This window comes from Eschrichtius robustus, chromosome 3 (genome assembly GCF_028021215.1).
Source record: "Eschrichtius robustus isolate mEscRob2 chromosome 3, mEscRob2.pri, whole genome shotgun sequence".
Classification (NCBI taxonomy): domain Eukaryota; kingdom Metazoa; phylum Chordata; class Mammalia; order Artiodactyla; family Eschrichtiidae; genus Eschrichtius; species Eschrichtius robustus.
In genome coordinates, this window is record NC_090826.1 from 157,963,305 (window position 1) to 157,990,153 (window position 26,849).

Sequence of the window (26,849 nt, forward strand, 5' to 3'; positions counted from 1 at the left end):
GGGCACACCTCACAGAGGTGTGTCAGTAAAGGTGGGAGGAAGCCAGATTGAAGACCACAGTGGGAGGGGTGGGGAGTGATTATAGAGAAAAAGTAGGCAGGAAACATAGGAGATTCTTTTGAGGAGTTCAACATCTCACAACAGAAGAAAACTTGAATTTGAGGTTTTGGCAAGACTGAGGGAATATTTCAAGATGGAAGATACATTGAAAATAAGGAAGGAAAGAAAAGAAACCTCTTCTGAAACAGGAGTGAATAGGGAAGACAATTTGAGGCAGATAGAAGCTAACGTGGAATGATTTCTTAGTAAAGTAGGAGGCAAGATCATCTGCTGAGAGTAAGACAATTTGGTGACCTGGAGAGAAAAATTTGGAACAGTCACTACGGCAAGTAAAGAAAAGGATTCCAGCTGATTGAGAAATGTATTTGAAGACCCAGCTTTAAAGGTTATATTTCCTCCAACTTCATTCTCAAGACTGCATAGTTTTGTATCCTCTTTTATACTCATTCTTGTCTAATCAAAAATCAGCAAATCAGTCTCACCTTTGTGACTTGGTCCATGCTTAAACGCTTCACTCTCTCTTTTTTTTTTTGGCCCTGCCGCATGGCTTGCAGGGTCTTGGTTCTGTGACCAGAGCTCAAAGCCGGGCCCAGCGGTGAAAGCACCAAGTCCTAACCTCTGGACCGCCAGGGAACTCCTGGTCTATGTTCTCTTTACCTCTAGTATCTTTCTTATTTTCATCTAATAATTTCCACTTTTCATTCAAAGCCCTGCTCAAATCTCCTATCTTTTGTCAAAACTTCTGCTGTGGTTCAACTATTTTTCTGAAAACTTTATAGGACTTTTGGTGTTTATTACAGAAAAAGTGAAGTGGTCAGGAAGAATTGCTCTTTAGTAGCAGTCCCCTGAGCACACAAACCTTAATCCTGAGGATTAAGAGCTTAATTGGATAATGTCAGGGTTTGTGGTCCTTCTTAGGACCACATGTGATAACAAACATGGCTGGCCCTTTGTTGCATCCTTCTGAGAAGCACTCAATGATAGACCAACTTCTGGAGGTCATGCATTTCTGGAGTACTGATCATGTGCCAAGCAACTCAGCATATTGCCAGAACTCCTCACCCTCTGTACTTTCTTGGAGTGGGATGGAGACCAGTACAGGGGAAGGTCATCTGTCCCTGTGCCCCAGGAAAGCCTGTTGGACCTAGAATCACAGAAAGTGGATCATTTTTGTGGACCTAGTCTGAACCCTGCAGTATCTAAGGTTTCCAGGCTAGCTGGTTTGCATCTTGTATAACCCTCTTTTGTTTATAAAAAGAAAAAAAAGAATTCTGGCATCAAATTTGTATTACCTTTCCACTTAGGGGAAATGGTTGGCAGAGGAGAAAGTAAACAATTGCGACATGTTATCAAGAAAGAGGGCTAGTGAAGAGGAAGGGGATTAGATAAACACTGTTGCTTTATTTACGCTGTTAATCATTTACTGAGCCAGTAGGGAGTCTCTGCCCATCCATTTCTATTTGGCCGTCCCTGAACAGCCAATCACATGGCTGGAATTCAGGGACTTTTTGGTGGAGCAATTACTAGCCAGCTTCAGGGTGTTCTGGTAAACTCTTATCTGAGGAGGAACTAAGGCTATTACAGATCAAAGCAGTTTTCCTCATTTACAAACTGCCCAAGGCACGATGACAGAGTCTTCTTCTTCGGCTACCTGCAGGTCAGTGGAGAATCCAGGGCACCTTGGGAGAAAGGCTGGTAGTTTAAGGAATACAAGATTAGAAGAATAATGCAGAGACCAAACTTGGGGGTGTTTTTGACAGAAATCTTTTCAGGGGTACTGCATTAGGGGACAGTGTGACTTGGAAAGTACTTTTAACCCCTACTGAGCCTCAATTTTCTATTATAAATGGGGGAATAATAATGCATGCTAATAAAATACACTGAAGCAAAAAAAGAAGTAAGAAGTTGCTCTTACTATTGCATCTAAAAGTTGAGTGTGTTTGTTTGTTAATCCTTTACTACCTCTCCACATAGGGCAGCTGAGGCAGGACGTAAGCCAGTTGTCCCAAAGGGAGTCACAGGAGACCTGGTTTTCATAGTCTACATTCTGAAAATTGGTGCAATTTCCTTTAGAGATTTTATTAACCCCTCCACATCTCCTTCATCACTGATAGCAAAGTCCTTTAGATTTAATCATAAGGAGGATATTGGTCAGCCTCCAGTTAGTTTCTGAAGCTAGAAGCCTTTATTGTCCTCATCTCATTTCTCTCCCTCACTTTTTGAATCTGGCAATGTTGATTAACTTTACTTCTTGAAATTCCCTTCTCCCTTGGTTGGGCAAGACGTAGTACTTCTCTGGTTTTAGTTTTAATTCTTCAACCACCCTTCTCTTTGCTGACTCCTGTTCTGTCCCTAAATGTAGAAGTAAAGGAGAATACAAAGTAGAGTGCCAGAAGAGGAAGAAGCATCAAAGAAGGTTTGTATTAAGTGTAGAGATACATTTGAATATAATATGGGTACAGAAGGAAGGAGCTGATAGAAAGATAAAGAAATTCTAGGAAAGAAGAGAATTTTGTGGAAGCAAGTTCCTTCTGGAGTCTGAAAGTTATGTGATTGGGAATGCAGGTGTAAGTCAGGAGACACTCCACCTGAGATTGGAGAAAAATTAATTCTTTCCAGAGGTATCTGAATTTTTAAAAAGGGAGTTTAGGTAAAATAAATACATTGACTTAAAAAGTAATCTCTAATGGGGGGAGAAATTTGGAGGCTGAGGATTTTCCCAGAGCCTCTCAAATTGTACTGCCTTGGCAAGTGCTGATGGTATTTTTCATAAGAGACCCTCCATGGTGACTATAGTTCTTGAGTTGGTTTCATTTCTATAGGAATTTAAAAGATGATGATGTCATTGAAATATGAGGGCATTTGCTAGGGAAGTCTTAGATCTTCAGTGGACAATTACAGAATTCTAGGGTTTGTAGGGAATAGAAAGATAATCCAAGTCTAATGTCATCATTTTAAGGATGAGAAACTGAGATCTGAGGAGCTGATGTAGCTTCTTCAAGATCACAGAAATTGACTGGTATTGCTGGGACTCAAATTCAGGTCTCCTCAGCTCACAAGTACTAGGCTCCATCTCCATACTCTGTGGTTTGCTGAGTCCCGTGCAGGCTCTGCTGAGGGACCACAGTAGGTCATGATGATGAACTGTAAATGCTACACCTGGCCCACCGAGCCACCGCACATCCTGAGAACTAGTAAGGGAAGTCGAATCACTGAATCGTCTCTTCAAAATTTATAAAGCACTTCCTACATATTATTTCATTTGGTCCTCAGTAGATATTTAGTCATTCTCACTCTGAAGATAAAATGAAATTAAATTTCATTTATTTCACATTTATTGGATAACTATTAATATGCCAGTTAATATTGGGTTAGAAAGTGGAAGGCTGAATAAACACCTTCTTTGTCTCCAAGGGACCTATAATCTACTGCAAAAGGCAAAAGTGAATAGTTACAATACAGTGTGGTGTTACAATGAAGGTATCAGCAAAGTATAAGGGAAGCATAGCAGAGGCTGATATTTCCTGGGGAGAGGGTTGGGCAATTCTTCACCAAGGAGGTGGCATTTGATCTGGATAGTGCATCACGGGGAGGCTGGAGGTAAGAGTATTCATGCACAAGAGACATCATACGATAATGCTTGAAGGTGTTTAGAAAGTTCCAGGATATGTTTTGGGAAAGGTAAGCACTTGCATGTGGTTGAAGCACAGTGTTTTAAGTGAGCAGAAGTAGAGGGAGAGTTGGGAGAGTTATGGGGACCTAGAGAATTGGGGACCATGGATATTTTTAAGTAAACTGTTTTTTAGGAATATAACAGCATCAACATGGAAGCTGGCTTACAGTTGTTGAAGGCTTTTGCTGTGGTGTAGGGTGGGGTGAAGGGAGCTAGGAGAACATAAACCAGGACTATGGAAGTGGGTATAAGAGAGAATGACAGATTCTAGTGTTGCTACAGCCAATGTGACAAGACTTGGTGACTCTGAATATGGAAAGGTGGCAAGCGAGAGGAGGCTAGGATGACTCAGGTTTCTAGTCTGGGAGATTGGGTGGTGATTATTACCTTAGCTGAGACAGAAAGCAAAGGTCAAGCAGTGTTGAAAGGAATATAGTGTGTGTAGTTTGGGATATGTTGGATTCAAGGTGCCTGGCAGATACAAATGAAGCAGTTGGAAATACTGAGCTGAACCTTGAGTCGTATTATAACAAATTTTGAAAAAGTGTTTTTGTTTTGTTTTGGTTTGGTTTTTGCTAAAATAAGAATTCTAAGAAGTGGTTACCAGGAACTGGGGGGTGGGAGAAACATGGAGAGGTTGGTAAAGGGATATAAGCTTTCAGCTATAAGATGAAGAAGGTTTGAGGATTTAATGTTAAACATGGTAACACTGTATTGTACAATTGAAATTTGCTAAGAGAGTAGAACCTGAATGTTATTTCCAGAAAAAAAAAGGAAAGATACGCTTCTATGTGGAATCTAAAACAAACAAACAACAACAACAAAAAACCCAGAACAAATTTATAGAAAGAGACTTGTGGTTACCAGAGGTGGAAGGTGGGGGTGAGGTGGGGGGAGGAATTGGAAGAATGTGGTCAAAAGGTACAAACTTCCAGTTATGAGATAAATAAGTGCTAGGCATGTAATGTACAACATGATGACTACAGATAACACTGCTGCATGATATATAGGAAAGTTGTTGAGAATTAATCATAAGAGTTCTCATCACAAGGAAAAATTTCTCCCTTTTATTTTCTTTGTTTTCTTTTTTTAAATTTTGTGTTACTGCATTTTTAAAAAAATATTTATTTATTTATTTGACTGCATCGGGTCTTAGTTGCTGCATGGGGGATCTTTGTTGCGGCGTGTGGGCTCAGTAGTTGCAGCACGTGGGCTCTCTAGCTGTGGTGCTCGGGCTCCAGAGCACGCAGGCTTAGTTGCCCCGGGGCATGTGGGATATTAGTTCCCCAACCAGGGCTCGAACCCACATCCCCTGCATTGGAAGGAGAAGTCTTAAACATTGTACCACCAGGGAAGTCCCTCTTTGTTTTCTTTTTATTGTATCTATATGAGAAGATGGATGTTAGCTGGACCTATTATGGTAATCATTTCACGATATGTGTAAATCAAATCTCCATGCTGTACAACTTAAACTTATGCAATGATGTATGCCAATTATTTTTCAATGAAACTGGAGGAAAAAGATAAATATGTGATGTGATGGATGTGTTAATTAATTAGATGGGGGAGCAGGGAGAAATCCTTTCATAATGTGTACACTTGTCAAATCACCATGATGTACGCTTTAAGTATCTTACAATTTAAGTATGTCTCAATAAAGCTGAAATTAAAAAAAAAAAAAGAAATCCAACAGTCAAAAGTTTTAATTTACATTCAGGATTTCAAGTGAAGAAGAAAGTGTAACAATTTATTTTTGGATTTACAAAGAAAACTCACAAGTATTTATAACTTTCAAAAACAGAAGAGTTAATTTAAATATAATCCAAGACAAAAAATAATTTGCTAAGATAACCAGTCGGAATTATAGACTTTTCCACGGTTGAAGACTATGTTCAAGTGGCAAAGAAACAATCTCCTTTGTTAGATATAACATTTGCAGGTCAATTTTATGATGTAGATATCTGCTTTTCTGTAGCTTCAGGGGAAGAGGAAATAATTCCTTCTTATTTTGCTGAGATTTCTTTCACCAACTTTTAGAAAGATCCACAGTCATAAGGATCAGCACAGGAATTTTCTAATTATCAACAAGAGTAAAGGAGGCAGGCCTGAATGGCTCAAGATTGACACGTGGTAAGTAATAGGGCAGAGTAAGATTTTTTATTAACAATTGAGTTTATGGAACATGTATGTTTCTGCACTTACAGGAGACAATGGGGCCCAGAAGTCTGTGAGTGATTCATGGACGATGGTCGAAGTCATGGGGTGGATGAGTTCCTTCCAGGAAGACATCCTGGTGAGGGAAGAATAAGCTCAGGACGGACCCCTCGTGGGTGCCAGCTTTGCTGCTCTGGGTGTGGTACTGGGTTTCACTATTATCACGGGCCACGGTGAAGACCTGACCAAGACTTCTGGCCCAAGTCCAGAGTGTTTTCCTCTTTATCAGGGCTTAGCTAAAGTCCCCTGGAATTGCAGCCATTATAATTTTATATCATTATCATGATGATGTTTTGACTCTAGGAGTTCTCGTTCTGTCGGAATCACGTTCCAACACCAGTTCTGTCACCCTTTTCCTTAACGTTTCTCATGAATATTTACTATGTGCTGTCCATGCACCAAACCAAGCCCTCTCAGCAATTCTGGGAGACGTGTAGTTATTTTTATTTTATGAAAAAGGAAATTGAAGCTTAGAGGAGCTTAGAGGGCTGACTATCTTGCCCATGGGTACACAGTTCCCATGTGGTGGAACCAGGTTTGAACCTGCATGGCCTGGGTCTGATTCCATGCCCAGGGTCTGGCCACATACTATCCTGCTGTGTCCCCAGCACTGTGTCTGTGGCTCTGTTACAGGACTGCATGATGTAAATCCCTCACCGCAGGGTAGGGTCTGTATGTGGCTGCCTTTTAGCTCCTGTCATAACCTGTGGTGTTTGTTTATTCCTCCCCTCCTTACTATCCTATGTTTTATGGTTGATGATATGATAACTTCGGGTTAAGGATGGGGAACAGCCTAGAGTAAAATCGCTAGGGTCTGTTCTTATTAAGATATGCCTTTTTTTAAAATCAGCTAAAATCAGACCTTGACACAGCAAACACTGTAAGAGTAGATATGGAACAGTATTATATTTCTTTAAAACATATTTTAGCACTAGGTGTTTTTGAGCGTAACTTCAACAAACATTTATTGAGCACTTTGAATGAGGCACAGTGCTAGGTACCATGTAGGGCATGATTAAGAGCCCACCTTCTGACTTCAAGGAACTTATGGTCCAGTGGGGAAGACAGACTTCAGATGTCAGTTAAGCCAAGTCAGAATCAGAGTTATAAACACTCACTTGCAATTGGAAGTTGGAGACTGGTCTGGAGGATAGGAGGGGACATTGGAGAAGGGACTGCTAGAATAAGTAGGAATTAAAGAGGAAAGTGTGAGAGGGAAGATGATACGGGCAGGGGTGGGAGGTAAGAAAGTGTTTGGAAATGTCAGGGATCCAGGGTGTCCGGACCAGCTGGATTATAACTAAAAAGTTAGTCATTGGAAACCAGTTTGGTGAATGCCCATTCCTGAAGGATCAGTTCACTGAAATCGATCTGCTGAATTTATCACATTATCAATTTACTTAATGTTGTTCTAAGATATATTCATTTTGAATATATTCAATGATTATAAATATTCTTTTTGAACATAGCTAATGAATATGTTCTTTGAAGCAGCATTTTCAGTATTTTTGTTACCTGCAACTGTCTCCAGTCTCATCAGACTGCTAGAGCAGGAGTAGAGACTAGAGATCAGGAGGCAGGTATTAGGAAAAGAGAGAGGGGGAAACAAGAAAGAAAGGGGCTCAGAACGCTGGTCCTGGCTCTTCTCAATTCATTCAGTACAAATTCTGCAAACATATTTTTAGTAACCAACGTATTTGATAAATTGTTCAACGGGTTAAACTTATTTTTTGGTGGAATTGTTCTAGTGGCCATGTCCAGACTCATGGGATAGGATGTACGTGGGGTGGAGTTGCCCACAACTGACAGCAGGGGGAGGACTGAGTGTCAGAACTGAGTTTTGGAAAGATAAGTTTAGATGAGTCCTTGCTCAGTGAAGAAGTTGGGGCCCTCCACATAGTGTGAAGGGCCACTATGAACTTTTCCCCCCTCAGTTTGGGACAGAAACATCTTTGAGGGACATATTGAGGGGACTCCCTTTAGCTAAATGGATATGCAATTAGTATGAATTATGGACACATGCAGAGCGTAAGAATCATGTGGATCTAACAGAAATATCAGAATAAAAGATGAAATTTAGTATTTCATTGGGACTTAACTTCATATATTCCTTTGAGGACAAAGACTATTTCTAATATAAATTTAAGGTATACTGTTTATTTCCAACGGGAACAGGAGTGTGGTGAAGAGAAAAACATCCTTCGTGATTTTGCTTTAAATATGTCTTTAAATAGTCTGATTAAGTAATGAAAGTATATTTGTCACATATATTTTTATTTTTATTTATATATCTATATATATCTACATATATCTATATCTATAGGTAAAACGATTTTTTTCAAAACTGCAAATTGCTTGGTTTATTGCCTTGGTTGACAGTTGTCATGAGGAACTCCCAATGTTATACATAATGATCCAACTCTTTTTCTCTATCTTATCATTTTCTGCTTTTCTAAAAAAAATTTTTTGAATTATTATTATTATTATTTTAATTTTTACAAATTTATTTTTGGCTGCATTTGGTCTTTGCTGCTGCGTGTGGGCTTTCTCTAGTTGTGGCAAATGGGGGCTTCTCTTGTTGTGGAGCATGGGCCCTAGGCACACAGGCTTCAGTAGTTGTGGCACACAGGCTCAGTAGTTATGGCTCACAAGTTCTAGAGCACAGGCTCAGTAGTTGTGATGCACGGGCTTAGTTGCTCCATGGCATGTGGGATCTTCCTGGACCAGGGATCAAGTCCGTGTCCCCTGCATTGGCAGGAGGATTCTTAACCACTGCGCCACCAGGGAAGTCCTGTTTTGTTTTGTTTTACATTTGTTTCCTTTTCTCTAACTCCTCTGCTGTTTCCTTGGTCAGATCATCTCTGTGGCTCACCTGGCCAATCACAATTGTCTTCTTAATCAACTCTCTGTTTCTCCTCTCTCTGTTCACTTCAATCTATCATGTATGCATCCACTCTAGTGATCCTAAAGCACAATTATGTGTCACTGTAAGGACATATTAAAAACAAATAAACCAAAACCAAAATCTAAACAACAAACAATGGCTCTTTACTCCCCAAAGAATAGTGTCCACAAATTCCTAACCTTGGCCCTTACAACCCATTCAGACACACCTATGAGCTGCCCTCCTACTTAACAACCATCTCCAACACCTTACTTTCCAGCCAAATTGTAGTGTTATCTACTGCTCCCCCAATTTGTCCTGCACCCATTTTCTAACATTTACAGCATACCTGACTCAGATTCAGCCACCTCCCATCTCTCCACTTGGAATTAATCTCTCTTAAGAGCAGAGTGCTTCTGCAGAGGTTAACACCCACTGTTTTGTGTTGTAACATTTGTGCGCCTATCTTTTCTTTCACTCTAGCCTGTAATTTCTTCAAGACATGGATCCCATAGTATTGATCCTAGTGCTTTATGACAAGTAGGAATTCAATGATTGTTTATTAAATTGAGTTCTTTCAGCAGAAAAGTGTCAGCGAAGCACCAGAGAGCTCCAGTTATGATCCTTCATAGAAAGGGGACAATGGCATCTTGGCCTTTCTCTGGGCCCTGGAGAGTCTCTGATCCGATTCTGTTCCAAGTGACCTTGGTTGCTGCTCTGTTGGCTACTGTTCTTGGTGAGTAATAGGGAGACAAGTTCAGATTGTCAACAAACATTCAAGATCATCTACTCATTCACTTTCAAGACTAGCGAAGAGCTGATTAAGCTTTTAGCAGAAATCCAGCTTCAGCAACAAAGGGTTTATTTGATCAGAAGTTTGGAATTTATTTGGAATTCTGAACTTAAGGGGATTTGGAATTATTTAGAATATAGGGGGAATTTGCTTTACCCATAAAAGGGTCCGTTTTATAGACATTTTCCCTTAGAATTTCTTCTCCAGGAATTTCCAAAACTATTTGTTCCCAACCAAGACTTGAAACAAATCTGTATTATCTGTCAGCCTGACTAAACAATCTTCACTGTCTGTGGGTTTATCCAGAATGGACAGGGGAAGTATATTATTCTACTGTGGCTCCTGAAAGGTAAATCAGCCCTATATTTCATTCTTGCAGGCAAAGCATGATGAAGATTTTTATGCTTCAAGGGCTCTATATGTCTCCCTTCAGATCACTCAAAATCCAAAGGGTACAAAAAAGTACAAATGAGAAATGTTATTCTCATTCTTCTCCCAGCCACTTAGTTTCTGTTCCCTGAGTCATCCTATGTTACATAATGTTATGATTAATGAAATAATGTTTCTGTTGAAGGAAATTGTAGGACGTCTGTATTTGCATGGATATATCTGAGTCAGCAGATATGGGGAAACTGATAGGCTGATGAAATCATGTCTGCCATCCTTTTAAGTTAAATAATCTCATTTACGGGAGAGAAAGGGTGAAAAATGTATGGCTTTTATCAGTATCGTTGTCATTAATCAACAAACATGTATTAGTAATTACTCACTGGATTCACTGAACAGTGGGGATAATAGGAGTTACTATTTTTCTTGATTAGAGGAGAAAAGAATTGTTCCTGCTCTAAAATAATGCTACTGAAATTTTAAGATGCTGTGTCCCAAGCTATAGCTTTTGGTGTTTTGTCATTTTGGTGTCCAGGCAATTGTGGTCCTCCACCTTATTTACAATTTGCTTCTCCAATAAATGAGTTGAATGAGACAGAGTTCGAAACTGGAACTACTCTGAGATACAGCTGCCGCCCTGGCTACAGTAGGACAAGTTCAAAAAGTCACAGTCTTACCTGTGACTCAACAGGCAATTGGAAATACAGGGACTTCTGTGTCAGTAAGTATGAACGTTTATTTTTCTTATTTGTGCTTTTTCCTTCTTTGCAAATTTATGTCAGGAACTAAGCTTTATGAATGCAAATGAGTGTCTTTGGTCACTAAGAAACAATTCGGTTTGTCAGTTACTGATTTCAATGTACACATGTGTGCCACTTTTTGATAAACAAACAAATGAATAAAACAAAAAAATTAGGAGCCACCTAGTTGCATTGGGAAATGTCTATCCTTTACAATGTATTCAGTAAGAAATTTTTTTTGGAAGTGAACTACAAATTCAATTTTAGTACATTGAAAACTAGATTCACTCTATAAAATTATAAAAAGTTATGTTGCTAGAAAATGGCAATGCAGTTTTCAAAGAAACCTCACCCCAAATATATGCTGTGTTTGGAAGAAGATGCTGTGATTCACTTAGTTGAGAATAAATTCTGTGATGTTTTTCCAGTAGTAGGGGTATACACACACAATCTATACTTTTTTGTTTCTTTTGTGACCAAGGACATGCATTTTGAGTGGCTTAAGTTCAAAGTACACGCTGGAGATGTAGAATGGAGCTTAGCTCCCTGGTCAGTGTGTTAAATCCTGGGCCATAGACTTCATTACCACAGTGATCCATCAGCTCTCTTTTCTAATGCCATATCCACGAGTACATGGAATCACTAATCATCATTTTAATTTTTCTCTCAGAGAAACGATGCGGAAACCCAGGAGAATTACTTAACGGGCAAGTGACAGCTAAGACAGATTACTCTTTTGGATCACAAATAGAATTCAGCTGTTCAGAAGGGTGAGTGAGAGGCAAGCTAGAGACAATACTTTTCTTTCAAATTAATTTTTAAAAATAGCTAATGTATTCATATATTAACAAAAAAAAAAGATATAAAAAGGTATACACTGAGAATTCTCACTTCCATTCCATTGCCATTGCACCATTCCTTTCCATCCTTAAACAGGGACCCACCTTTACTGGCTTCTTATGTACCTTTTTAGTGTTTACTTTTACATATACAAGCTAAGAAATTAGTATATATATATATATATATATTTTTTTTTTTTTTTTTTAGTATATATTTTTATTTTGCACCTTTCCAATAACAAAAGTAGTTTTGAATCTTGCTTTATTTTTTACTTACCAATATAAACAGGAGATATCTCTATGTTTGTGCATAGAGAGGTCTCATTAATTCCCTTTTACAACTGCACAGAATTTTATTGTGTGATGTATCATGGATTAGTAATCTCTTTGATGGATCCATGAATATTTCCAATCTTTTGCTGTTCTAAACTATGTTCTAATACATAACCTTGTACATATAAGTTATATCTGTAGGGTAAATTCCCAAGGTGGGATTCCTGGGTCAAAGAATACATATATTTGAAAATTTGAAAGTTATTTCCAAATTGCTCTCTGTAGGAGTTATATGGTTTTGCAGAGTATACAAATGTCTGTCTCTCCATAAACTTTCCAACTAAGTGTGCTGTCAAACTTTCAAACCTTGTAAAAATTTTGAAAATTTTCCTATTTTAGAGGTAACAATGAAATCTTACTATAGTTTAAATGCATACTTCTCTTATTCTGAGTAAAATTGAGCATATTTTAATAGGTTCAAGAGATGTTTGCACTTATTGTGAATAAATATTTGTGAATTACTTGGCATGTACTTTGCCTATTTTTTCTATTAACCTGATGACCATTTTATTCTTAATTTCTAAGATATATACATACACATATTCACATGAATCTATGTGTATTAGGGCTTAGACCTTGTTTCTGATATGAGCTGCAACTTTTCCCCCAAGTATATTATTTTTCTTTTGACTTGGCTTTGGTATGTTTTTTCTTGAGGATAAATTTTTTTATGTTGTCAAATTTATCAGTCTTCCTTTTAAAAAGTCTTCTGAATTTTAGGTCTTAATTTAAAAGGCCTTCCCAAATACAAGATTTTGACCTATTTGCTTAGATTTCTTCTACTACTTTTTATGTTTTCATATTTTTTAATATTTAAAGCTTTGATCCATTTGGAGTCATTATAGAGTATACAGTATGAGGTACATGTCCCAGTCTGTATTTTTCCATATGGCTTTCCTGTTATCCATACATTATTTATTAAAAAGTTTATCTTCAATTTACTGATATGAGAGTGCTTTTTGATACTATATGAAATTCTTATATATATATCTGAGTTTATTTCTGGACTTTCTATTCAATGCCATTGTTTTGCCTATATATTAATATACACATTTCACAGTCATCTACTTACTGATGTTTTTCTTTTTTAATTTATTTTTTATATTTATTTTTGGCTGTGTTGAGTCTTCATTTCTGTGTGAGGGCTTTCTCTAGTTGCGGCAAGCGGGGGCCACCCTTCATTGTGGTGCGCGGGCCTCTTCACTATCGCGGCCTCTCTTGTTGCGGAGCACAGGCTCCAGACACGCAGGCTCAGTAGTTGTGGCTCACGGGCCTAGTTGCTCTGCAGCATGTGGGATCTTCCCAGACCAGGCTCGAACCCGTGTCCCCTGCATTAGCAGGCAGATTCTCAACCACTGTGCCACCAGAGAAGCCCCTTACTGATGTTTTATAATATGCTTTAATAATAATATGGGTAGTCCTATCTTATTACTTTTCTCTTCTAGGATTTTCCTGACAATATGTATTTGTTTATTTTTCTATGTGAACTTTAAAGTTAGGCATATTTAAAAATCAGTGTTGGACTTGGAGGCTAAACAATACGTTGCTAAATAAACAAGAGATCACTGAAGAAATCAAAGAGGAAATCAAAAAATACCTAGAGACAAATGACAATGAAAAAACGACGATCCAAAACCTGTGGAATGCAGCAAAAGCAGTTCTTAGAGGGAAGTTTATAACAATACAAGCCTACATCAAGAAACAAGAAAAATCTCAAATAAACAATCTAACGTTACACCTAAAGGAACTAGAGAAAGAAGAACAATCAAAACCCAAAGTTAGCAGAAGAAAAGAAATCATAAAGATCAGAGCAGAAATAAATGAAAGAGAAACAAAGAAAACAATAGCAAGGATCAATAAAACTAAAAGCTGGTTCTTTGAGAAGATAAACAAAATTGATAAACCATTAGCCAGGCTCATCAAGAAAAAGAGGGAGAGGACTCAAAACAATAAAATTAGAAATGAAAAAGGAGAAGTTACAACAGACACCTCAGAAATGCAAAGCATCCTAAGAGATTACTACAAGCAAATCTATGCCAATAAAATGGACAACCTGGAAGAAATGGACAAATTCTTAGAAAGGTATAACCTTCCAAGACTGAACCAGGAAGAAATAGAAAATATGAACAGACCAATCACAAGCACTGAAATTGAAACTGTGATTAAAAATCTTCCAACAAACAAAAGCCCAGGACCAGATGGCTTCACAGGCGAATTCTATCAAACATTTAGAGACGCGCTAACACCCATCTTTCTCAAACTCTTCCAAAAACTGCAGAGGAAGGAACACTCCAAAACTCATTCTATGAGGCCACCATCACCCTGATACCAAAACCAGACAAAGATACTACAAAAAAAGAAAATTACAAACCAATGTCACTGATGAATATAGATGCAAAAATCCTCAACAAAATACTAGCAAACAGAATCCAACAGCACATTAAAAGGATCATACACCATGATCAAGTGGGATTTATCCCAGGGATACAAGGATTCTTCAATATATGCAAGTCAATCAATGTAATACACCATATTAACAAACTGAAGAACAAAAACCATATGATCATCTCAATAGGTACAGAAAAAGCCTTTGACAAAATTTAACACCCATTTATGATAAAAACTCTCCAGAAAGTAGGCATAGAGGGAATCTACCTCAACGCAATAAAGACCATATGTGACAAACCCACAGCAAACATCATTCTCAATGGTGAAAAACTGAAAACATTTCCTCTAAGATCAGAAATAAGACAAGGATGTCCACTCTCGCCACTATTATTCAACATAGTTTTGGAAGTCCTAGCCACGGCAATCAGAGAAGAAAAAGAAATAAAAGGAATACAAATTGGAAAAGAAGAAGTAAAACTGCCACTGTTTGCAGATGACACGATACTCTACATAGAGAATCCTGAAGATGCCACCAGAAAACTTCTAGAGCTAATCAATGAATTTGGTAAGGTTGCAAGATACAAAATTAATGCACAGTAATCTCTTGCATTCCTATACACTAATGATGAAAAATCAGAAAGAGAAATTAAGGAAAAAATCCCATTTACTATTGCAACAAAAAGAATAAAATGCCTAGGAGTAAACCTACCTAGGGAGACAAAAGACCTGTAAGCAGAAATCTATGAGACACTGGTGAAAGAAATTAAAGATGATACCAACAGATGGAGAGATATACCATGTTCTTGGATTGGAAGAATCAATATTGTGAAAATGACTGTACTACCCAAAGCAATCTACAGACTCAATGCAATCCTTATCAAATTACCAATGGCATTTTTTACGGAACTAGAACAAAAAATCTTAAAATTTGTATGGAGACACAAAAGACCCCGAATAGCCAAAGCAGTCTTGAGGGAAAAAAATGGAGCTGGAGGAATCAGACTCCCTGACTTCAGACTATACTACAAAGCTACAGTAATCAAGACAATATGGTACTGGCACAAAAACAGGAATATTGATCAATGGAACAGGATAGAAAGCCCAGAGATAAACCCACGCACCTATGGTCAACTAATCTATGACAAAGGAGGCAAGGATATACAATGGAGAAAAGATAGTCTCTTCAATAAGTGGTGCTGGGAAAACTGGACAGTTACATGTAAAAGAATGAAATTAGAACACTCCCTAACACCATACACAAAAATAAACTCAGAGACCTAAATGTAAGACCAGCCACTATAAAACTCTTACAGGAAAACAGAGGCAGAACATTCTATGACAAAAATCACAGCAAGATCCTTTTTGACCCACCTCCTAGAGAAATGGAAATAAAAACAAAAATAAACAAATGGGACCGAATGAACTTTAAAAGCTTTTGCACAACAAAGGAAACCATAAACAAGATGAAAAGACAACCCTCAGAATGGGAGAAAATATTTGCAAATGAATCATCGCACAAAGGATTAATCTCCAAAATATATAAACTGCTCATGCAGCTCAATATTAAAGAAACAAAGAACCCAATCCAAAAACGGGCAGAAGACCTAAATAGACATTTCTCTAAAGAAGACATACACATGGCCAAGAAGAACATGAAAAGCTGCTCAACATCACTAATAATTAGAGAAATGCAGATCAAAACTACAATGAGGTATCACTTCACACCAGTTAGAATGGGCATCATCAGAAAATCTACAAACAACAAATGCTGGAGAGGGGGTGTAAAAAAGGGACCCCTCTTGCATAGTTAGTGGGAATGTAAATTGATACAGCCACTATGGAGAACATTATGGAGCTTCCATAAAAAACTAAAAATAGAATTACCATATGACCCAGCAATCCCACTACTGGGCATATACCCAGAGAATACCATAATTCTAAAAGACCCATGCACCCTAATGTTCATTGCAGCGCTATTTACAATAGCCAGGTCATGGAAGCAACCTAAATGTCCATCAACAGACGAATGGATAAAGAAGAGTGGTACATATATACAATGGAATGTTACTCAGCCATAAAAAGGAACGAAAGTGGGTCATTTGTAGAGGCGTGGATGGACCTAGAGACTGTCATACAGAGTGAAATAAGTCAGAAAGAGAAAAACTAACATCGTATATTAATGCATATATGTGGAACCTAGAAAAATGGTATAGATGAACTGGTTTGCAGGGCAGAAATAGAGACACAGATGTAGAGAACAAACGTATGGACACCAAGGGGGGAAACTGGTGGGGGGTGGTGGTAGTGTGATGAATTAGGAGATTAGGATTGACATATATACACTAATATGTATAAAATGGATAACTAATAAGAACCTGCTGTATAAAAAAATAAATTAAATTTAAAAAAAAGAAAAAAAAATCAGTGTTGGATTAGCTTTTAAGTTAATTTTAGGAGAATAGATTTTTTTTTATTTTAATGTTGAGTCTCCCTAGACAAGAATATGTTACTGTAGGGAAGGGAAAACTTTCCCTTTACCCTCTTAGGGTCTCTGGCTAGGCTTGAGAATTAAGTTGACATAAATTAATAGGAGAAAAGTATATCAATCTTACTTTTATATGTACATGGGAGCCTTCACAGGAAAATGAAGAACCTCAAAGTGGTTAGGCCTAAGTGCTTATATATTAGATTGATAAAAGAATAATAATTGTGGAAAAGTACCAAAATATATAGGGAGGCTAATGGGAGATAAGCATTATTTTTAACAAGGCCTTCAGTACAGATTTCTCTGTGAAATCAATACTCCATCTCTGGTGATAAAAATGTTCTTTCCTCCTGGTATAGAAAAGGCATCTTTCACATGGGAGTTTGATCTGCTTTCAGGAAGAAATGGGGAGGTCAGAAACCCCTTCTTGCATCTGCTGATTTTCAGGTGTCTTTAGCTGAAAATAATCCTGATACCAAAGTGGCCTATTTTGGGGTGGCATGTTCTGCCCCATTCATTTTAGTGTTTTTCTCGTTTCTTCAGGAATGTTTCAACATTTTCTTAACATAGATTTTGCATTTCTTGAAGTGTTTAAACCTAGGCATTTTATTTTTGCTATTTTAAATTGGGTCTTTTCTTCCATTAAATATTCTAACATTATATATATATATATATATATATATATATATATACTATTGATTTCTGCATGTTAACTTGATATCTAGGCTAACTTTCTGAATTCTTTTATTATTTATAATAGTCTTTCAGTTGAATTCTCTTGGGATTACCCAGTTTGCAGTCATATCCTCTGCAGATAGTGATTATTTTACCTCTTACTTTCCATTTTTTGTTTCTTTTATTTTAATTTCTTTTTCTTGTCTATTTCTATCACTTAGTTATATTAGGACTCATTCAGAGAAATATAAATATAAATATAAATAATATTATATCTATGTTTCATATATATACATATATATGTGTATGTGTATATATATATATATATATACACATACACATATATAAAAAAACCATCCAGTTAGGGTTAGGGTTAGGGTTACAGTTAGGGTTAGGGTTATATATATATAAATATAAAATAAGGGATTTACTACAGGAATCTGACTTGATACAGTACTGGCAGCTGGTGAAACAGTGTACAGGAGGCTGTTTCTTCTCTGTTTGCTAACGTGGCCTGAGGTCAGCAGGGCAGGCAGTCAAAAAGGGAAGGTGGATGTGAAGTGGGAGATGCAAAACCAAAATGGGACCCGCATGGTTGAGTGGAGTATAGACTGGAAGTCACAGTATGGATTAGAGTATACCCGTGAGTATAGACTGGGGTTCACATTGTTCTTTCACTGACTCTTAGCCTTCAGCTTCAAAGATGGGAATGTCTTGTAGAAGTTGTTGCCCTTCCCCACAGTGCTAATGTACTTAGATCAGAAGTTGGAGTACATGAAGGAGGACATCCTCCAGGAGCTGGGTTTGCTGTAGTCCTGGCTGTGCCCAATGCCAACAAGGTGATAGCACGGAGAAGCAACAATATGTGTGAACTGCAGTCACGTCTTGTGCTCTGCTCTGACCTTTCAAGCATATACAGAACTTGGCTATTAACTCACTTCTATCGTCTCTTATGGACAACACTCACTTGGCACTATGCATGGAAGAAAATTCTGGAAAAAGTAATTTCTGCTTAGTTAAGTTGACATAATTTGAATCTACCAGGGTCCATCCCTTGTCAAATTTGGTATTTATACGCACTTGTTTTAACCATACTTAGCTTAACTTCCATATAAAAGCAATAGCAAAATTATGCTTCCAACTTACATAATGCAACTATCCCTCACAAAACTGAAAACATGCTAACTCTCTCCCACAAAGACGATCCTCTTTAAGCAAAGTCATACCTCCCCTTTGATATCCTGTAATTTAAATACCGAGATATAAGCTAAACTACTATTAACACATCTTGTTTAGATGGTAGAGGGATGAAAAAAGTAAAGAGAAAAAAATTTAATTTAGACCAAATCTATTCATATGAAAATAAGAAAGAAATGTTTATAACTATTATGGTCCTTATTTCTGCAACTGGTCATGTGGTTGTAGTTAGTATTTATAATTACCTGCTTCTTTTACTCATTCCATATCCACTTTACCCTCAGCAACCACTTCATCTGATCCTGGCTCCTTGCCTAATGGGATCACCTGAACTTTTATTCTTGAAGGGTCTGGGCCATTAGCAGTCCTGCCTGTATTGGGTTGTTATAGTTTTCATTGACTTTAATGAGAGGGCATGAAAATAGTACAAAAAGGTGCCCAGGAAATCTCCCTGCATTCCAGATGTATACATCATCACCATTGTTGCTTTTAAGCAACCCAATTTCCCATGGCTAATCAGGATTAATCACCTCAGTCAGGAAAGTAACACCCTTCTTTGTCTGTTTGTTCATTCGCTTGAGGACCCAGACTTGATGAGACCCAACTTCAAGTTTAATTTGCCAGGTAATTTGCCAGATAAAATAGAGGATTCCTGGTTTAATTCTAGTGCAAGTATGTCCCATGCAATACTTGGGGCATGCTTATACTAAAAAATGTGTATTGTTTACCTGAAATTCATGTTTAACTAGGCATCCTGGTTATTTATTTGCTAACTTGAGCAACCTTAGTTTAATGGAACTTTTGCTGTGTTAAATGGTAGAAACATTCCTCCACTGGTTGCTAAGACTTCCGGACTAACAGAGAATATTACTTGTATTATTTCTACTTTTTAGAATTTGTTAAGGTTTCTATGTTTTAGAATATTATGTACTTCATAATATGTAATCAATTTTAATTGATATTCCATAGGCACTTGAAATGAAGTTACATTGTTTACTATTAGTATACAGACTTTGATATATACATACCAGGTATACTTTATTTATAAGCTCTTTTGAATCTTTATGTTTTCCTTTATGTATCTCAAGCTTAAAGATAAGAATTAAAGTAAATTAATTTCATAATTATTTAATATCACAAAAATTCTTGATAAATAATAGCATACTTTTCTTATGTCCCATGTATTTCTTTTGTTAAAATTGCTGCTACATTTTTTGGTACATAAATATTTATAGCTCTTCACTGCAAATCAAAATCTTTAACACCATAATATGCCCATTTTGTGTAATTTAAGGATCTTGATTCTGATGTCCAGTTTATAGGATATTAAAACCAGTATCCCTTATTTTCTTTTTGTTTGCATTTGCTTTATATAACTTTGCCCCTCCTTTTGTTTTTAACCTATCTGAGGTACTTTTGGATTTGTCTCCTGTATACAACATAGAGTCGAATTTTGTTGCAGCTAAAAGGTCTTTTTCTTTCAAAAGGAGACTTAAGTCCAATTACATTTATTGATATTAGTGATACCTATAGGTTTAATTTTCTCATATTATTTCATATTTTGTACTATATGTATATATGTGTAGTTTTATATATATATATATATTTAGGAGAGTTCAAAATTTGATTCTAGTGGTTACCTTTATATAATTATTATATACCTTTATATAATTGTATATACCTTTAAACACCTTCTTTATTTCTATCTTTATTTTTAAACTTGTTCCCTGTTATGAGTAACAGTAAACTTATCTTGTACTCTCTCCTTCCCTCCCCACCCCTCTGTCTTTTCTACCAGTAAATTTATGTCATTTGTATTATCTTAGTGTTTACTTTGTATTCAACAGTAATGATAAGTACTTATATATGTCTATAGCTTGATTTTACTTCCAGCACTTACAGATGAGGCAATCAATGAGTTTGTTTTTTTTCCACTCTCTCACTCATCTCCTATTTTTCTTTTTTTTTTTTCTTTACAATTATCCAGTTTATTTATAGGCATTTACTTATTAAGGAAAGATACTAAAGAGCACTAGACCAACTGTGAAATGACTTAGAAAGTTCTATGAGAGCAGAAACCATATGGACTATTTCCATTTCATCCTACCACCACTATACTCCCCCCCCAACTCAGGACCTGTGACTTAAAGATTTTTTTTTTTTTGCACACAGAGGTTATTCTAAACATAGTGATTGCAGACTGCAACAACAGGCTGTAACTCTAGACTCTTACTCCATGAATACATCATGGCTTTTTGTTCTCAAGATATATTACCAAGATGAAATGGCCTAAATTGCTTATATATTACAATTAAACTCAACAATCACTTTGCATTGAGAAAGCCAAGTAATTTTATATTAAATAGTAAATAGGCTTAAAATGACCTTTGGGATTGGAAGGACTCAAACTGATAAAATTGAAAGTTACAGCCTATCTTAGTTTCCCATAATCTCTTAGGATTATTCAAAAGCAATGCTTAAGTATACATAGTAAGGGAAATAAACAATTATAGAGAAAGAAGAGAAAAAGTGAGTGTGGTTAAAATTATCCTACATTAAAAGAATTTTAATATCCTGCATTTCATGCATCTGTAATGAAACCACAATTTTGTAGGTGCTTCATTCTTTTAAGATGAAAAGGTTTTTAATATATATTTGGACAAGGAATGATATCTATATCCATGTATCTATATATCTATATCTACGTATAGATATATATGCTGGTTTTTAAATGAGTAAAGATAAGCTATATTGACATAGTGAAGAATGTGCCAGTTTTGGCAATACAGAAGGACTGAATAGAAAAAGCATTTAAATTTAAATCAGTAAACTACACCTCTGGTTCTAACACAAACTATGTAATCCTAAACAGATCAAACAAATTCTTTGTAGGTCCTTTTCTTCTCTTGTGTTTCCCGCTTAGAGAAGTTCCTTTAGCATTTGTTGTAGAGCTGGTTTGGTGGTGCTGAATTCTCTTAGCTTTTGCTTGTCTGTAAAGCTTTTGATTTCTCCATCGAATCTGAATGAAATCCTTGCCTAGTAGAGTAATCTTGGTTGTAGGTTCTTCCCTTTCATCACTTTAAGTGTATCATGCCACTCCCTTCTGGCTTGTAGAGTTTCTGCTGAGAAATCAGCTGTTAACCTTATGGGAGTTCCCTTGTATGTTATTTGCCATTTTTCCCTTGCTGCTTTCAATAATTTTTCTTTGTCTTTAATTTTTGCCAATTTGATTACTATGTGTCTCAGCATGTTTCTCCTTGGGTTTATCCTGTAGGGGACTTGCTGCACTTCCTGGACTTGGGTGGCTATTTCCTTTCCCATGTTAGGGAAGTTTTCAACTATAATCTCTTCAAATATTTTCTCGGGTCCTTTCTCTCTCTCTTCTCCTTCTGGGATCCCTATAATGTGAATGTTGCATTTAATGTTGTCCCAGAGGTCTCTTAGGCTGCCTTCATTTCTTTTCATTCTTTTTTCTTTATTCTGTTCCGCAGCAGTGGATTCCACCATTCTGTCTTCCAGGTCACATATCCGTTCTTCTGCCTCAGTTATTCTGCTATTGAATCATCCTAGTGTAGTTTTCATTTCAGTTATTGTATTGTTCATCCTGTTTGTTTGTTCTTTAATTCTTCTAGGTCTTTGTTAAACATTTCTTGCATCTTCTTGATCTTTGCCTCCATTGTTTTTCTGAGGTCCTGGATCATCTTCACTATCATTATTCTGAATTCTTTTTCTGGAAGGTTGCCTATCTCCACTTCATTGAGTTGTTTTTCTGGGGTTTTATCTTGTTCCTTCATCTGGTACATAGCCCTCTGCCTTTTCATCTTGTCTATCTTTCTGTGGATGTTTTTTGTTCCACAGGCTGCAGGATTGTAGCTCTTCTTGCTTCTGCTCTCTGTCCTCTGGCGGATCTCCTATTTTTGTTAGTTATATCATTTCAGCTTGTCAGAGCATATAACACTTATATTTCATTCAGTCACTCTTAACCGCACCTTTTTGTCTTAGATCTGCATGCTCAGTACTCACTATCAGTTGTTTTTTTTGTTTTTGTTTTTGCTAGTTTCTCCTGTAATCTCTTGGTTGGCTATAGTTTGTCCTCTGGTTATTTCCGAGGAAAAGTCTCCAAGTGAAAATTACTGTTGAATTATTGCAGTTTTAAATACTGTCTGAGGCTTTGCTACTTAAAAGATAATGTGGCTGGATATAAAGTCCTTGGCTCATACTTTCTTTTCTTGAATATCTTATAGATATTGCTGTGTCTGTTTTTCTGGAGGATGTTGCTTTAGAGAACTCTGGGTTTCTTACTCTTATATGTGACTTAGTCTTTGCTTGGCTGTCCAAAGATATTCTTTATCTTTGAAATCTAGTAATCCTACTCTTAGTTGTTTTGATATGGACAATTTGGTTCAATTTTTCATGCTATATGAGGTACAATTTAAAAATGTAGATTAAAATATTATTTTATTTCTGTAATATTTACCAGAAATATATCTAAAGATAGCTATTTTTTTCTGTTTTATGTTCCTTCTTCAGGTTGTCCAATTAAGTATATGTTGATTCTCCTATGCTTGTCATCTATATCTAACATTTTTTCTCCATTTTTCTGATATTATTGTTTCATTTTGTTTGATTTTCTCATGTTTATCCTGTTTCCCTTACTGTGTATGGCTCCCAAGAGGGAAAGTGAGAAGATTCAGAACTAACATGCTGTTGGAACACCAAAGTGTTCCTATTGGAATAACCAAAAACAACACTTTTCACTTGGTTTCCTGGCTAAGTTAGAAAAATTACATTTTTAAGAAATTTCAAGGTAAAGAAATGCTTAATTCTTATTGTAGTTTATCTTATTAAAATTATTATTAAATTATCATTAAAAAGTTATTAAATAAATTTCAGGACCTCTTAGATTGCTGAAGGTAACACTTATATTAGTGTTCAGTCACATCATAGGTTTATTCCTTGATAATAGTACAATTTGAAATTGTACTAATGATGTTTTTTTTTTTTTTTCTGTTACCGTAATTCATATGGGGTAGTAAAACAAACTGAAGAAAGCTTAGGACTTGTCAAGAGCCATAGAAATGAGGGGGTCATGAAGAGGGAGTTAATGGTGTATGAGAGAGGGCAAGCATCTGGACATCAGGAGGTGGCAAAGCAGAGGGCAAGAGAGTTTGGGGCCAGTAATCTGGCTGGTACACTCATCCAAAGAAAACTGCAGAACACACTCAAATGAGTCTTTTACTCTACACTGTCCTGCTTGAGCTCTGAATGAACTCCATGCCTGACATCTAGTCAATGTCCAGTAATAGATTACAGAATAAAAGAACAAGTGAACACACACATCTCATTGCAGTGATAAAATTTTACAAAATGAAGTTCTCAATAGGAAATGTTACCTGAAAAAACATTATTTCTTCATTTTTAATATTGAGTAATAAATCCATTTGTTCAGACTCCTTTATTCAACTTAATTTATAGTAGGAAGAATTCCATTAAAATCTTTGATCCTATCTTACTCAGGTATATCTTAATTGGCTCAGCCACTAGTTTTTGTGAGGTCCAAGATAAAGGAGTTGGCTGGAGTGATCCTCTCCCCATTTGCGAAAGTAAGTAAAGACTTTTTTTGACTTGCCTCTAAACCTAAACCATGTTAAGTAATAAAACTCCTGTGCATCTTTGCTGCTTCTTATACCCTTCATTAGAATTTGCATCATGAATGTTAGATTTGTAAGGATGCTTTCCCTAATTATTTCTTCCTCTTCACTCACTCATCTCAGTTGCCAAGTGTGAGACTCCTCCAGCCATCAGCAATGGGAAGCACAATGGTGGAGATGAAGAATTCTACACATACGGCTCTTCTGTCACCTACAGCTGTGACCCTGACTTCTCAATGTTAGGCACAGCCTCTATTTCTTGCAGACTGGAAAATAAGACAATAGGTGTCTGGAATCCAAGCCCTCCTACTTGTAAAAGTAAGTCATAATGATGAATTTTGGTTTGAATTTTTTGTTTAAAAGAAAAAGGAAGGTAAATGTATTGGGGGAAGTGAAATGATTCAAAGACAAACTAATTATTGCAATGATGCAGTCAATTTTTTGGTAAACTGATGCTTATGCATGCAGTACCAGTATATGGTAATAAATAGCACTGATATCTCATTGGCTTTGTAAAGTAAAAGTTTTTTTTTTTAATTAAAGTATCAATATAATTGACTCACAATATTATATTAGTTTCAGGTATACTACATGGTGATTTGATATTTTTATACAGTACAAAGTGATCACCACAAATCTGGTTACCATCTGTCACCATACACTATTACAATATTATTGACTATATTCTTTATGCTGTATGTTACATCTTGAGATGTATTTATTTTATAGCTGAAAGTTTATACCTCTTAATTCCCTTCATCTATTTTGCTCTGCACCCCCTTCCCTCCTGCCACTTCCCTTCCTTGACCACCAATTTGTTCTCTGTATCTACGAGTCTGTTTCTGTTTTATGTTTTTTGTTTTGTTTTAGATTCCACACATAATTGAAATCATATATTTGTCTTTCTCTGCCTGACATTTCCCTTAGTGTAATACACTCTAAGTCCATCCATGTTATCGCAAATGGCAAGATTTTATTCTTTTTTTTATGGCATATATATATATATATATATATATATATATATGGCACATCTTCTTCATCCATACATCTATTGATGGACACTATGGTTGCTTCCATATCTTGGCTATTGTAAATAATGCTTCAATGAACATTGGGGTCGCATATATCTTTTCAAATTAGTGTTTTTGTTTTCTTCAGATAAATAGTAAGGAATGGAATTCCTGGATCATATGGTAGTCCTATTTTCAATTTTTTGAGGACGCTCCATCCTGTTTTCCATAGTGACCATACCAATTTACATTCCAATCAATGGTGCACAAGTGTTCTTTCTTTCTCCGCATCCTTGCCAACAGTTTTTATTTCTTGTCTTTTTGATAATAGCCAGTCTGACACGTGTGAGGTGGTATCTCATTGTGGTTTTGATTTGCATTTCCCTGGTGATTAGTGATGTTGAACATCTTTTAATGTGCCTGTTGGCTCTCTGTATATCTTCTTTGGAAAAAATCTCTATTCAGGTCCTCCGTCCATTTTTTTTTTTTTTTTTAATTTACTTAATCAGTCCCCTGTTTTTTATTTATTTATTTATTTATTTATGGCTGTGTTGGGTCTTCGTTTCTGTGCGAGGGCTTTCTCTAGCCGCGGCAAGCGGGGGCCACTCTTCATCGCGGTGCGCGGGCCTCTCAATATCGCGGCCTCTTCTGTTGCGGAGCACAGGCTCCAGATGCGCAGGCTCAGTAATTGTGGCTCATGGGCCCAGTTGCTCCGCGGCATGTGGGATCCTCCCAGACCAGGGCTCGAACCCGTGTCCCCTGCATTGGCAGGCAGACTCTCAACCACTGCGCCACCAGGGAAGCCCCTCCGTCCATTTTTTAATCAGATTTTTTATATTGATTTGTATGAGTTCTTTATGGATTTTAGACATTAACCCCTTATTAGATATATCATTTTCAAATATCTTCTCCCATTCAGTAGGTTGCCTTTTTGTTTTGCTGTTGGTTTCCTTTGCTGTGTGAAAGCTTTTTGGTTTGATGCAGTCCCTTTTTTTTTTTTTTTTTTTTTTTTTGCTTTTGTTGCCCATGCCTGAGGAGACAGATCCAACTAAAAAAATACTGATAAGACTGATGTTAAAGAGGTCACTGACTATGTCTTCTTCTAGGAGTTTTATAGTTTCAGGTCTTACACTTAAATATTTAATCCATTTTGAATTTATTTTTGTATATGGTGTAAGAAAGTGGTCTAGTTTCATTCTTTTGCATGTAGCTGTCCAGTTTTCCCAACACTATTTACTGAAGAGTCTGTCTTTTCCCCACTGTATGCTCTTGCCTCCTTTATCCTAGAATAACTGATCATATAAGGGTTTATTTCTGGGCTCTCTGTTTTGTTCCATTGATCTGTGTGTCTGTTTTTGTTCCAGTACCATACTGTTTTGATTACTAAAGTTTTACAGTATAGTTTCAAATCAGTGAGCATGATAACTCTTGCTTTGTTCTTCTTTATCAAGATTGCTTTGGCTATTTGAGGTCTTTTGTGGTTCCATACAGATTTTAGGATTATTTGTTCTAGTTCTGTG

General features: G+C 36.6%; 1 protein-coding gene across 6 annotated transcripts in view; it reads left to right on the forward strand.

The window, feature by feature from the left end:
- The first annotated feature begins 1,606 nt into the window (after nucleotides 1-1,606).
- C4BPA (complement component 4 binding protein alpha) overlaps nucleotides 1,607-26,849 on the forward strand; it is a 42,960-nt gene continuing 17,717 nt past the window's right edge. The window contains exons 1-8 of one of the 6 annotated variants that reach the window (XM_068541641.1): nucleotides 1,671-1,717; nucleotides 2,423-2,476; nucleotides 5,771-5,863; nucleotides 9,413-9,567; nucleotides 10,547-10,732; nucleotides 11,422-11,521; nucleotides 24,186-24,271; nucleotides 24,443-24,637. In XM_068541641.1, coding sequence (XP_068397742.1) covers nucleotides 1,686-1,717; nucleotides 2,423-2,476; nucleotides 5,771-5,863; nucleotides 9,413-9,567; nucleotides 10,547-10,732; nucleotides 11,422-11,521; nucleotides 24,186-24,271; nucleotides 24,443-24,637 — 901 coding nt within the window. In that variant the 5' untranslated portion in view covers nucleotides 1,671-1,685. Of the gene's footprint in view, nucleotides 1,718-2,422; nucleotides 2,477-5,770; nucleotides 5,864-9,412; nucleotides 9,568-10,546; nucleotides 10,733-11,421; nucleotides 11,522-24,185; nucleotides 24,272-24,442; nucleotides 24,638-26,849 lie in introns of those variants that run through there. The other 5 variants (XM_068541642.1, XM_068541644.1, XM_068541643.1 and 2 more) reach the window with 5 other exon arrangements.